Source organism: Mustelus asterias, chromosome 13 (assembly GCF_964213995.1).
Source record: "Mustelus asterias chromosome 13, sMusAst1.hap1.1, whole genome shotgun sequence".
In the NCBI taxonomy this organism is placed as follows: domain Eukaryota; kingdom Metazoa; phylum Chordata; class Chondrichthyes; order Carcharhiniformes; family Triakidae; genus Mustelus; species Mustelus asterias.
The window spans coordinates 10543192-10556669 of NC_135813.1; the positions used below are offsets into that span (position 1 = coordinate 10543192).

The 13478-nt window shown below is 42.0% G+C and overlaps 1 protein-coding gene across 2 annotated transcripts in view; it reads left to right on the plus strand.

Moving 5' to 3' along the window:
• The window catches only part of ass1 (argininosuccinate synthase 1), a 138801-nt gene that overhangs the window by 55483 nt on the left and 69840 nt on the right, over positions 1–13478 (plus strand). For both annotated transcript variants that reach the window (XM_078226298.1, XM_078226297.1), the window contains exons 7-8: positions 2751–2821; positions 3129–3159. In XM_078226298.1, coding sequence (XP_078082424.1) covers positions 2751–2821; positions 3129–3159 — 102 coding nt within the window. The remainder of the gene's footprint in view (positions 1–2750; positions 2822–3128; positions 3160–13478) is intronic.

The following is a 13478-nucleotide window of genomic DNA, read 5'->3' on the forward strand; positions in this document are numbered from 1 at the left end:
TTAACACATTCTGCTATCTTGCAAGGGTCAGTGCTCTATGAAAGCGGGTTGGGGGGATTTGTTTTTTAAAGATTGAAATGGAAGTGATAGTTCATGGGTTGAAGTTGTTGAACTTAACCTTAACTCCAGAGGCTGTAAAGTGCCTAATCGGAAGATGAGGTCTGTTCCAACAGTTTGCTTGGACTTCATTAGAACATCACAGCAGGCTAAGACTGGGAATGTGGGCATCAGAGAAAGCAACAGGAAGGCCAGAATCATGCTTGTGGACTGAGTGAAGATGTTCCGCAAAATGGTCACCTAGTCTCTGTTTAATCTCTCCAGTGCAGAGGAGACCACATTGTGAGCACGGAATACAGTAACTTAAATTGAAGGAGGTGCATGTGAATCACTTCTTCACCTAAAAGGAGTGTTTGAGATCTTGGATGATGAAAGGGGGGGGGGCGATGGGCCTGGGTAAGAGTCGGTGCAGATTCGATGGGCCGAATGGCCTCCTTCTGCATTGTGGGATTCTATGATTCTAGGAATCAAAATAATCCTTTGCTCACTGGGTAAGTACAGTGTGTATTGCATTGAACTGTATGGACTAGAGTGTTCCATGTATGATACTTGTTCTCTGCTACATGAGGCAATCTTAGGTGAGAAAGTTGTACTGTTTTCTGATCTCTGCTCTAATCAATATGCTTAGAGCTCCTCTGCGTAGTGTGTTATAAGATAAAGCCTGTCCTCCCTGCTGGCTGAAACGGCGGGTTTCAACCTGTTAATAAACATGTTGGACTTTAACCTGGTTTTGTTAAACTTCTTACTGTGTTTACCCCAGTCCAACGCCGGCATCTCCACATCATGAAACGGCGGGTGCCATGAGTAAACCAGAAAGGATATAATTTGTGATGCTACAAGGCAACAAACAAATCATTTTCTGGTAGTAGATTTTTGGCTTATGAACAAATTTATATAGTTAATTTAATGAGCTTTTAAAAAAGTATAGCTGCAGCCTTTTCTAGAATATTTAGGGTGGAAATGTTTCAGCTTTAACAGGGTGTAGAATTATAATTACCTTTCCATTTGAAAAAAAATCTAATCAAAAGTGCCTGAGTAGTAAATTAACTTTTTGAAATTTAGTGATTTTAAGGAATTGGGATATTATTTTTGGTTGGATTTGTATGACTCTGACAATAGGAAAAAATGAAGAAAGTTTTTCTCTTCAGTGCTGGGCTCATGAATAGTATCATTTTTTTGAAGCAGTGTCTGAGTGTTATTCATCACCGGAGCTTGTTTCATGTGAAAGGTTCCACACTAAAGCTTTCTTTCCGTCTGCCTTAGTAGCTGGTGGCATTTCTGCAAGACTGAGTTTCGAGAGCTGATGGCCCTGGTCACCAGGGGTACTGCTCTGTCGCGGTGATTAGAGATAATTGGGGCCAAAGTAATGAATTACTTCATAATGTTGTTTGTTATCTATGCTTCAGTGTATTGTGTGTGATCTGAAGGAGGAGCCTCGCAGTGGGAGGTTGGGAAATCGTATCAGTTCACAAGAATAGATACTCATCTTCTCTGCATCATGTCTTTATTTCATCTTCTTCTCCTGCCCATAACTCTTCCCTCCTGCCCTTGCCTCCCCCCCCCCACCCCACATGCACAACATCCTTGTAAACAGGTGTTGATTGTCTCTTAAGAACTCAAATTATTCTTACATTTGTATAAAAAAAGACTAGAAGGAACTAGAAATATTAAATAATTCAACTGAAGATTCCTCTTTAATGCACTGATCACACATTAAGTTCTCCTGTGTAATCTTTTGTTCAGTCTTGGAGCTTGTCTATAATTCGTAGATCATTTCGTACTAGTTTGTTCCCAGCACAGCAGTGAACCTTGAGGGGAAATTGATGAGCAGTGTGTGGCTTTTAAAGCAGGGCTTAATTTGACAGCTGGAAATGGCACATGCCGAACAATTAGTCAAAACCACAAAAAAATATAGTAGCCCAGTGAGTTTGGGTGGTTAGAGTTTTACGAAGTGCGGCAAGGTGGGCAAACAAATAACTAGATGCAGTAAAGAGAATGGCAAACCTATGTGCACACTAACTTCAATGTATTTGTAAAATAAAGAATTCAGCAGAAATCATTTTATCCAGAGAATGGTTAGAATTTAGAATGTGCTATCAGGAGGAGAGTGTGAAGCGAACGGCATTGATGCATTTAATGGGGAGCTTCGTTAGTACATGAGGGAGAAAGGAATAGAAGGATATGTGGATGGGATTAGACAAAATAGGATGGGAGAAGATTTGTGTGGATCCTAAACACTGGCACAGATCAGATGTTTTGAGTAGTCTGTTTTTCTGCTACAAATTCCTTCTAATAATTTTTTTTGTGTGGGTTGAGATTGTGTCCTCCAGTCAGTAGCAGTACTCTAAAATGAGCAGCAGCAAGCGATGATATATAATGTGGAGTGCAGAGATTGCTTTTCATTGTACTAACTTGAGGATATTTTTTGGTTGAATTGACACTTCAGTGTTAGTAGTAAAAATGACAAATGTTTCTGTAATTCCTCTGCTAATGAAGACAGTAATATTATTTAAAAGGAGGTGCACCTGAACTTTTCTTTACCGACGAACACTTCCTTCATCTCCTATTGAGTTGCAGAAGCATTGTGAGGCACATTTTATTATAAAGAATTTTATTTACAACTAGCAGGACTATATTATGGATGTTGGTTTAAGATTTCCCAAATAATCATTGATTTTCTTTTATGATGATAGGCACATGGCATTCCTGTTCCTGTCACTCCCAAAAGCCCTTGGAGTATGGACGCTAACATCATGCATATCAGGTAAGAAGCTGAGAAAATTGAGGCTTCACAGCAGGCCCATCTATATCTGAAAGAGAAAATATAATTATGGAGGCCTTTTGTTGGGCCCCGTTTGATGATGGACTCTACTAAACATGCAACAATTCTTTTTCTTTTCAAATGCTGACAGACCAGCTGTGTATTTCCAACAATTTTCTGTTCTTTCCAGATTTCCAATATTCATTTTTATTTTAATCTCTACTCAGTAGTGTACTTGTTTCAAATATTTGCCATCTTAATATAGTCTGGTTCTTGTTGTTTATTTCCTTTTTTAAATATTTTCCCACAGCTACGAGTCTGGGATCCTGGAAAACCCCAAGGTAATATTTCATGACATTGAAATACTCTCAAATATGCTGTTAAGCTTATAATGTGTTATGTGTGTGACCCATAATTTGAAATTTCATGGGGGTAGGGGGAATGGCAAGGCCAAGCCCTGGTAGTATTATCATCTGTGTTTTAAAGCTTTTTATTGCTACCAAGATCAATGGGGAGGGAAACATTCTATGTGACATTGTACAATACAATGTCACATCGAAACAATAAAGAAGCAATTAGACAGATGAGCCACATTCACAGAGGAGCGCTTCAAAGTTGGCAGCTTGCAGCAGTGGTTTCTCTCAATGTGAAATGTAGGGTCTTGTTTGATCGAAGGTCATGAACTAATACAATTTTCGAAGCAGTAGCAACCAATAGGCTGGCTTTTCCATTGCCATTAGCCATTTTCATGTCTTCACTACAGGCTTTTATCCGGTTTTACTAGCATGTTTACTCATTTATATTAAAGAGGGGGAAGCAACTGATGGGTTTTATATAATCTGGAGGAAAATACAATTTGCTTTAATGAAACTTTGCTTGAAAAATTTACAGCATTAAATCTGACCTCATTGTCTTTTGATCATTAAACATTTAAGGATAGTTTTTACATTCCACTTTGAGTGATGTACTTTGAGTGATGTACTTTGCAGCCACACTTCAGAAATTAATGGAAAAACACTTGGTTTAAGAAGTGTGTTTTTGTGTATATACATATAAGCAGCCTGGAATTTGCTACAGGACGTTGAATGCTTCTCCGAGTTGAGGTGATGGCACAAAGCACAGGAGTGAAACTTGAATGGTTTAACGTCATTCCAACCTTGAGATGTTTTCAAAGCGTATCAGACTGCTATAGCCTCTAATATAGGGAAAATTACTGATTTTCACTATTCTGCGCTGGTGACAGTTGTCGGGCTTCTTTTGTGCAGTATGATTTGATGGAAAGGTAGTATCAGTATTTTACTGATTTTAATGCTTTAGTGATATGAAAGCATCCATTGCAATAGAGTGAAATTTTACTCTAATAGTAACCTTTGAATATATTTTTCTGCTATTTTAGTTGAAGCGTTAACCCATGGAGGAATTTAAGGATGCTGACATGATAGAGATCAACTAGCCAAGCTATTGTACTCCCAAAGCAGGCCTGAATTGATTACCACCCTGATCCCTGCCTGCCCGGACATGTCCGGGCCCACCTTGATTCCGCCCCCCCGCCCCGCACCCCACTTCCTCACCACCACCATCATCGGTAGGGCTGACATCCCACCCCCGCACCCCCCAGGAGGCTGCCTCCCTCCCTCCATCCGGAAATCCGGCATTGGGAGACGTGCGGAGGCCTGGATGCTCGGCTGCCACTAGAGTCTCCCGGCCCGCTGTGCTAAAAAGGCAGCGCAGCGGGATGGGAGAATCGCCCCTGTTGTGCTTCTTCCAATTAAGTGCCATCAAATGAAAGACCACGGGCTCTATTTTTAACCAAGTCAGGATGACTCGGGAGCCCTTTAAAAACGGGAGCTGGAACCCGATTCTGGGTTTCTTGACCCCATTTGAGTGCTTTCGATTTTCAGAAGTGCTTTTGGAGGGTGCAAGCTAGTTCCAGGTTATGAACTAGTGCCCTATATTCCTGACCTGGCTAGCTCCATTGCAGGAATAGGCATGTCCTAGCTTACTACAATTTTCATGGAGTGAGACCAGCTTTTCAAAGAGTTCTGGTTCATAGCACATTGTGAACCAGAGCCTGCATGTGTGGATCTTTTGAAAGGCAAGTTCAAAAGGCCCTGCTGATTTCACCACCACCCCCCCCCCCCCAATGCCAAGCCTCATTATGCATTTTTGGCTGAAAATGCAGAAATCCATTAGCCTGTTGAAACACCTGAGCCCAGGGAAAAAATACTTGATTGACAGCTCCAGCTTTCTGATCTATGCTGTCAACTTCACAATGTTTATTTACACAAGACATGGACGTTTCAACTGCTTACAGTTTCTGCTATTGATAAAGATCTGGAGGCTGTAGGTCAAGCCGGAAATTTTCCTCACTCCCAATACCTGCCTCGAGGATGAAAATCCAGCCCTACATTACACAAACAGGCTATTTGGCCCTAATAGCTCATGATGGTGTTTATACAAACCTCCTCTTAACCCTCTTCATGTAAGCCTATTATGTACTTTTATACCTTTGTGCTTAATGTAATTCAGTAACTTCCTCTAAAATGGGTCATTTCCAAGCATCTCATCTGCTCTTTGTGATAGCATGGTGTCACTTTCTTAACAATCTTTGGGTAAAAATGCAATATGCGAATCTGTCTCCAGTGCGCTGTGCAAGCGCCAGGTTCCATTATTACAGCAGTGAATGTTGGGATATCTACGTGCTCTGCCATGGAGAGGTGGAACAGTTAATTAACATATTTAAATCTGACTCCAACTGTGCAACTGGGGACCTGGTTTGAAATTTACCACCGTTTCACTGGTTCCAAGGGATTGTGAAATTTTGCCGTGAAATTGAGGTAGGAACTGCTGGCTCCCCAAGTAAAAAGATGTTTCAACACTCCTTGTGTGTCAGGAGGAGCAGGAATGCTCCCTGGGCCCCTCAAAGGAAGCATTCAGATTCCCCTAGTCCTGCTCACCTGAAGGAAAGTTGGATTTAGTATAGTACACAATATGATCAACACTCAGAACTGCACGATCAATATATGCCTGAAGCAAGAGGGCTGAGGAGCGAAAGAAACCAATCCTCTGGCTTCATCAGTATATTTGATACAAGCTTACTGCTACTGGCCATTGTACCACAGATTACTTGCCCGAGCAAAGAATTCAATTTCTAGTCATCCCCTGATGTTGAAGTGGGGTACAAGTTTGGGCAGAGAATGAATGCAGCTCTGCAGGAAGTTTTGTTTAATTTGATGTTTTTTGCAACTTAGCTTCAATTAGTAGTTGCTAGGAATACTAAGATTCCATTGTGGGGTGAGCACTGACTCCTACGTTGCTCAGCGAGTTCTGAAAAGGACCCTCAACATGGTTTGAAACACTTTTTTTACATCTTCATATGGGTCCCACATATTTAACAGTGTGAGTGGTGCTTGTGCAGTTTGGGCACAGCTAATCCCATTGTTAAATTGGTACATGTTATGGCTGAAAAGCATGTGTAATGCATATGACGGCCAGTGTTTTACGACCTCGCTCGAGTGAGACTCATAAAATCCCGCCCGAGGCCACTGGAAAATTCCGTTCTGCGAGCCTCGCCCGCCCCAATTCCGGGGAGGGTGTGCTGGTAAAATTCCAGCTAACTTTTCTACCCAAATGTAAAACAATCTAGGCCTAGCTGGAATGGGAAATTGATAAACAGTAACTGATTCAGTGTCTTGTGCAGTAGTTCAATGCTATTTAATCCTGGTGTGCGATCAATAGGTAATCTGAATTTGTTATACCAAAAATAATTGTAAAATTTAAACAGTTTTTCAAAGCACACCCGACATGTATATAATTATGTATTTTTTATCTTTCTGCAACTCCTGGTCCCACCAAGCCATTTCCTTTCTTGTGAGAGTTAACGGTTGCTAACTGCAAAAAGTGCAACAGCTCATGTCCTGGAGACCTTTTTGCTAGCTTGGATTTTTTATCTAGATTAAAAGTAATTCAGTTATACATTTGTAAGAGTTCTAATTAATGCATGTCCGACAAGTACAAATTAGCACAATTATGCCCCTGTTTAATGGAAGAAGCGGCTGCTCTTATTGCATTTGTCTACTTTGCTTGGAGGTCTAGTGATTTTGTAAAACTTATTGGGGTAAAGCAGTGCAACTAAATTGTTTATACTTTTATCAACTGAGTTGTAATTCGTCCTAAAATTAAAGTTTATTTTATTTTGATAAATATAAACTTCTTTGGTCAGGCCTATTTACTTTGCAATGGCATTTTAGGCATACCCAGAAGGCTTGGCGGTGGGGGCGTTGGAGGGGGGAACTGTTCTGAATGTGTGCAGTGGCGCAACAAGAACATTTGGCTACAGAGAATTGAAAGCAGATGGTATAACCATTTTCTGCTTTTGTGAGGCTGATTGAAGGGCAATGAGGCAGCTAATGCAGAAAAAGATAGAAATTTACTTGCTTTAACTTCATGCAGCACCCTGAAAGACTTCATTCAGGCCAAGCTCAACAATATCAGGCGATTGAATAAATGTTATCAGCATCGATAGCTCTACATGATGGTTTAGTTCACGGCCCATTTGCCTCCAATTTCTTCTCTTCACCCCTTTCTGGGTAGACTTTCTTCAGATTCTCTGAGGCTGACATTGCAGTCTGGCCTCCTACAGCGAGGGCTAAATGGAACTCAGTGATACAGTGTACAAAACGATTTGTTTTTTTTTGAACTATAGCAAGCAGAACACCGAACAATCAAGGAAAGCTGATCGAGCGGTGGTATATTTTCATTTAAGAAGTAGTTGAGGTCAGATTCAAATTGGAGACGATCTGAATTTTTCTTTCAATGTTTGGTAAAGAGGAAAAAATAATTTAAGTAAACTTTCTATATGCAGGAAGAGACTGGTTATTGTGTTTAAATAAAATATAAAGTATGACTAATATGTTTCAATTCAGTACGTTCGCATCAGTTCTCTTTCATTTGTTTTTCTTGGCACAGTACACGGTAGCATTAACTCCATAGTTACGAGAGAAGGTCACTGATAATAATTGTGTGACATTCATAAAATGTCGGAGATTAGAAAATTAAACTTGTCTGATAAATTGATTAAGCAAATTATTTTACCACCTAGGTTTTATTCCCATTCTGTGTATTATTAAAACATTACTTACAAATTGTTGCATAGTAATTCTCTTAATTTATAAAACAATGTAAATCCAATGGAAATCACACATGGCCTAAAGAATTGTGATAAACTTTCAGAAATTTGGGATATTTGAACAAGATGTAATTTACCTGCTTGGTCCCTGACTCTTTAAACCGTCACACGGTTGGGGGGGGGGGGGTCTCTCTAACCTCCCTGCAGCCTGTTTCTTGTGGATGGAGACGGTGTGCCGTTCGCTGGCGTCAGGATTTTCTGGTCCTGCCATTGTCAATGGGATTTCCCATTGACTGCACCCCACGCCGCTGGGAAACCCGCAGTGGGACCAGAAAATCCCACTGGCGTGAACAGCTGGAGAATTCCAGCCATACTTATTATACAACATTTGCGAAAACTGCTTTTCTCCCTTCTGTGTCTTGTTCACTGTCTGCCTTACACCAACACAAATGACGGCACTATGTTGCTGAACTGAACGGGCATGCTGCAGTTTTTATAACTGTGCAACGTACTGAAATTGGCATAGTGTTAGAAATGTCAACAGTTGGAAAAGTGAGTATCTCAGAAGGAAAAAATCCAATTATAGTGACAAATTGCACAGTGGAACTGGACTAGCGGGTATAATGTAGCAGCATGGGCATTGCAGCTAAAAGATATTTTTCAGGGCATAATTTGGGAGCACTTACTCATTTATTTGGTATTATGTGGTGGAATGTAATGTCGCCGCCATTCAGAGACAAGTTTGGAGGCATAAAGGCCTTTGTAATTGGACAGGATTGCAGGGTGGAGATCCTGCCACCTTCCCAACTCTCTTGATCAAATTCCAGGTGCGAAGGATGGAGGCCTTCACAACCGGAGGCTAACTGAGATGCTTAAGTAACCCTCTAAGGGCCTTATCCTACAGCTGCTGGAATTTACCACATGGGTTAAACACAAAGCAAACCCTGTAGGGTTGGCTTGCAGCCTGGTGGGGAGGGGGAAAGTGTCCCTCATTCTCAGGCATTACATGCCCAATCAAGAGACTTGGCTTTGGGGGAGGGGAGGTACATAGAAAACCCCCCTCCGTCCTTGTTGTTGACCTCCCTGGGTCCCCCATCTCCCTCCATTTACATCTCTCCCATGGTCAAAGACTTGCTTGTGGAGAGTTGTAAGCATAAGCCCATATTCTCTGCTCCTTAATTTTTTTTATTTCTTTATCGAAAGAAAGATTTTAACTTGTTTTTTGTGATGGATTGCCATTTAATGCTGTTATGCAGAGGGTGTCCCATAATGGAAACCTTTTTTTAAGCAGTATATTTGCAAAGGATTATGATTAATGCTCATTGCAAAACAGTTCAGTTTGTAAGTGCCAAGGACGTAGTTGGAGTGCTAGCTTGCAAAAGTTTCTGAGCCTAACAGTATACAATGGAATTGAACTAAAACGCCAGCCTTCAAACAGTATCACCTCCCTGTGATGTCTTCATAGCAATTTGGCTTTCAAAGCAGTACATGTCACTCTAACTTGAAACTTCAGATTGCACCTTATTTGCTGCAGTGCTAGATTCTGTTACATGGTTTAATTACATGGATTAGTTGGGGCAGGTTTTTTTAGTCCTATCAGGGACAGGAACTAAGGTAGGCAGGGGATGAAAATACCAGTGCCAGTCTCTCAATGCCATTCCTGGTATGTTTCACCAGGGAGGCAGGAGGGTGACCAATGATGTTGCCCATGTGGCTATCAAGGCATCCAGTGACCAGCCAGTGAGATTCATCAACAAGAAAGGCTTCCAGTTGCTCAATGTTCAACTGGTCTACAAACACAACAGGAGATTCCTGCAAATGTGCCCTCACTTTTCTGGCAACTGCCATGATTCTGTCAGGCTCCAGCAGTCCAGGTTGCTGCAGTTCTTCATCCAACCCCCAAACTATGCAGATGGATTCTAAAGGACGAGGGCTAGGGGTTAACCTTGGGTTACTCTTGAAGAGCAAGAACCTGACACGGAGGGACTACAGCTGCAGCCATCTGCTCAGTAGGACAACTGCTGAGCAGATCAGTAGACTTTTGAAGATGCAGTTCCGTTGCCTGGACTGGTGAGGTAACATCCTGCAATACCTTCCCACAAAGGTCTTGTGGTGGTTTTCTGCTGTTCAATCCATAACATGGCCCTCCAGGGAGGTGTGGACCTTGAAAGACGGTGTGACCTGGATGGAGACAGCTCATCGGAGGATGAATGAAATATGAAAGAAGAAGATAAGGAGGAGGAAAATGCAGAACACAGAGGTGCTCCGGCAGCACAGGTAGTTGGCCAGAGCCTGTGCAGGTCTCCAGGTCTCTCAGAAAGGCATTTATTCCAGGAATCTTCTGATTCATGCCTGTTTCAGGTGACCTCCTCTGACCCAGGAATATTTGCATGGTATCAAACTTAATTGAAGCTGCCTACGAGAATGCTTCCAGTAAAGATGTAGCCTGCAACGGCTCCACTCTTCACCACCAATGAAGGATGCACATCTGCCAAGATGTTTCATTGCTATAGTTCACAGATGCATGCTCCATTCAAGGTTTTATCCCTCTTTTCCTGTACGGCCATTAACAAAAGAAGGTCCAAATGTCTAGTTTCATTTGTCAATTTATTCGTTTGATCCACACCCCAGTGATCCACTCGATGCTGTCCCTAAAACAGTCACCGGTTCTCAGTGACTTCCAAGCAATGGTCCCTTTGAAGCCTCGGAGAAGGCAGAGGGATCTGTTAATTGCCTAATGATGGCAGAAATGCACATGGCAATCATCCTCGTCATGGAGATGCCAATGGGGGCATCTCCAAAGGCTGCTACACCACTGTCATTGCAGGGGCAGCCTTTGTCACTGGGCCTGCTACACAGATTCTCCTTCAGGCAGAATGGCCAAGGAAGCTGCTGATGATAATTGTGACCTGTGAGGGTGACTGCCTCAGCCCTTGGATGGCACTCCAGATGTCTGTCATGATAATATCACTGGATGAGTAGCAGCTAATGCTCTGAGTGCAGGGTTCAAATCCCACCACAGAAGCTGGTGAAAATTAAATTAATAAATCTGGAATTATGAAGCTATAATCTTGGTGATGGTGACCATGAAAGCTATCATTGATTGTTGTAAAAATCAAACTGGTTCACTAATGCCTTTTAGGGAAAGAAATCTGCCATCTTTACCCAGTCTAACCTACACACGACTCCAGATCCACAGCTATGTGGTTGACTTTTAACTGCCCTCTGAAATGGCCTAGCAAGCTGCTCAGTTCAAGGGCAATTAGGGATGGGCAATAAATGCTGGCCTTGCCAGCAACACCCACATCCCATGAAAAAATAAACTCGTCAGTCTTGGCGGTATTTGGTCGGAGCTCTGCTTTGGAATGCTTGGCCCAGTGATGGAGAAGGAGTCAGTCTTAGCACCTCGATGTCAGTAGCTATGGACGATACAAGAAGAGATCATGAGAACTAGCCTTGGAGAGCAAAGGACTCTGCACTGCTGAGATTTCCCAATGCAGCTTGGTCTTCATGCTGTTGTCAAGCTGCAGTGCAGTAAACCCCCTTAAAGTACGCATTGACTGGAATTTTCCCATCCTGCCCACCACAGGAATCGTAGCAGGGAGGGGATGGATCATTGACCTCGGGTGGGATTTTCCGGTTTTGGGGCGAGCACGACTGGAAAATCCTATCCGCTGAGTATCTAATCACCATCTTCACTGTGCATCCCAATCTTGCCTTCCCTGACTTGCCATTTATCAACAACCCTGGAGATAACAAAGGCTCCTTCACTCATTGTGGTGATGACATGTAAGTAGGGGATTCCTTCTTCCATCTTTGCCCTCTTGCAGACCTCTTGCAATTATAAAAAAGAGACCAGGCATTCCTGGCTTTTGTGGCCAATGCTAGTGGCTCAGTTATCAAAGCTGCGTGTATCAGTGCTGAGAGGTCCTCCGCAGCACTAAGGCTCTGAGCCTTGCTGAGGGGTCAGTAATTACCTTGGGCACACATTCCTGCTTCTTCAGGAGTAACCTGCACCCTCAGGCTCCCCTACTGGTGTGTCTGCTGGAAGCTGAACACCCAGAGGTCTGTCCTAAAGAGACTCCTGGATGAGTACATGGGACTTAATAGGATGGAGGGTTATAGGTAGGCCTAAAAGATTGCGATATGTTCGGCACAACTTGTGGGGCCGAAGGGCCTGTTTTGTGCTGTAGTTTTTCTATGTTTCTAAAGGTGGTAGCCTTGGTGGGTTTAAATTGGGCCTGCTCTCATTCAGTCGAGCTCTGTTCCTGCCCCCAATGCTGATAATTAGATGTCCAACCAGCCAACTGATTAGTCCACCCCATGAAAATTGTCACAGCTGGGCAAAGTCTACTTCCTGCTTCTGGAAGGAGAATCCTGTCCTTGATTTCAATTGACCAGGTGTAGGAATAACTGATGCTCTGCTACATTGTAAAATATATGCATGAATTGTACTTTGATTCATGTTTAAATGTTGCTTAAGTATTAAAGAGCAATTGGGACACTGCTCTATCTTTCAGAATTTTTTGGAAATGAATTACAAATTTGAGGAGCATCTTGTCTGGATGTTTTTGTGGGTTAGATTTTACTATACAAGAACACCATTGACATATTAAACATTATAATGAAACAACTGAATATCGAATTGTAATTTGTAGATTTTACAGAGGGTTCAAGGCTGGTGTGCCAGTTTGCTGGCACCATCCCGCCTTGGGCCATTTTCCCAGAAACAGGATTGGGGTGAGTGGGGCTAGTATTCAAGGCCTATTAGGGCCTTTCAGAGGCCGACTGGAATCAGTATAATGTAAATATTTAACAAACTGATTTTGTTGAGAAAAGTTGTTTTATTTGTCAATCTATTTTAAACATTTTAGTCATTTTGTTCTTTATTAATATAATCCTTTCAATCTATTTTGAAGCAATTTTTGGCTGTAAGTGAATTCCCAAAATGCTCATTATGTTCTTTTATTGTATGTGTTGCTTTGTTTCTCCCCCATTAACACTGTTGCTAATGAAAAGACATTTAGTGTTTGCTGCAAGTGTTTGGCACAATTTATAATGGGGATTCCTCCCATATAGCCAAGCTATTAAAGTTTTTTTTAAAAGATGGTCCAACCCCCATGCTGTGATTGATGTTGGTACCTTAAATAAAGCATTCTATCCTTTGACACAGAATCGTTCTCTAAATGGCTTCATCTTTAACTGACCTATCACAGCCGCACAAAGTGCCCATTTTTTTTAATAAAGTGTGGTGGTCAGACATCTGCCAAGGTCATAGATCTGCATTGGCTTTCATTCAATACCAAATCAACTCAAATTTTATATCAACTGCAGGCTTTGCTTCTTGCTTGACTTGTTCCTCTAAGACTACTCTGGCTCCAGCTGAGAGCATGTCAAAGGATAAGATGAAATCAACTTGAGGGGAATTAAAGGCGTGAATTTTTAGCCTTTAATAATGGCACAAGGGTACCAGTTTTAAAGAAACAATTTGTTTTTAGGGTTTAAAATCTATGTATTCAGGGACTTCAGCTT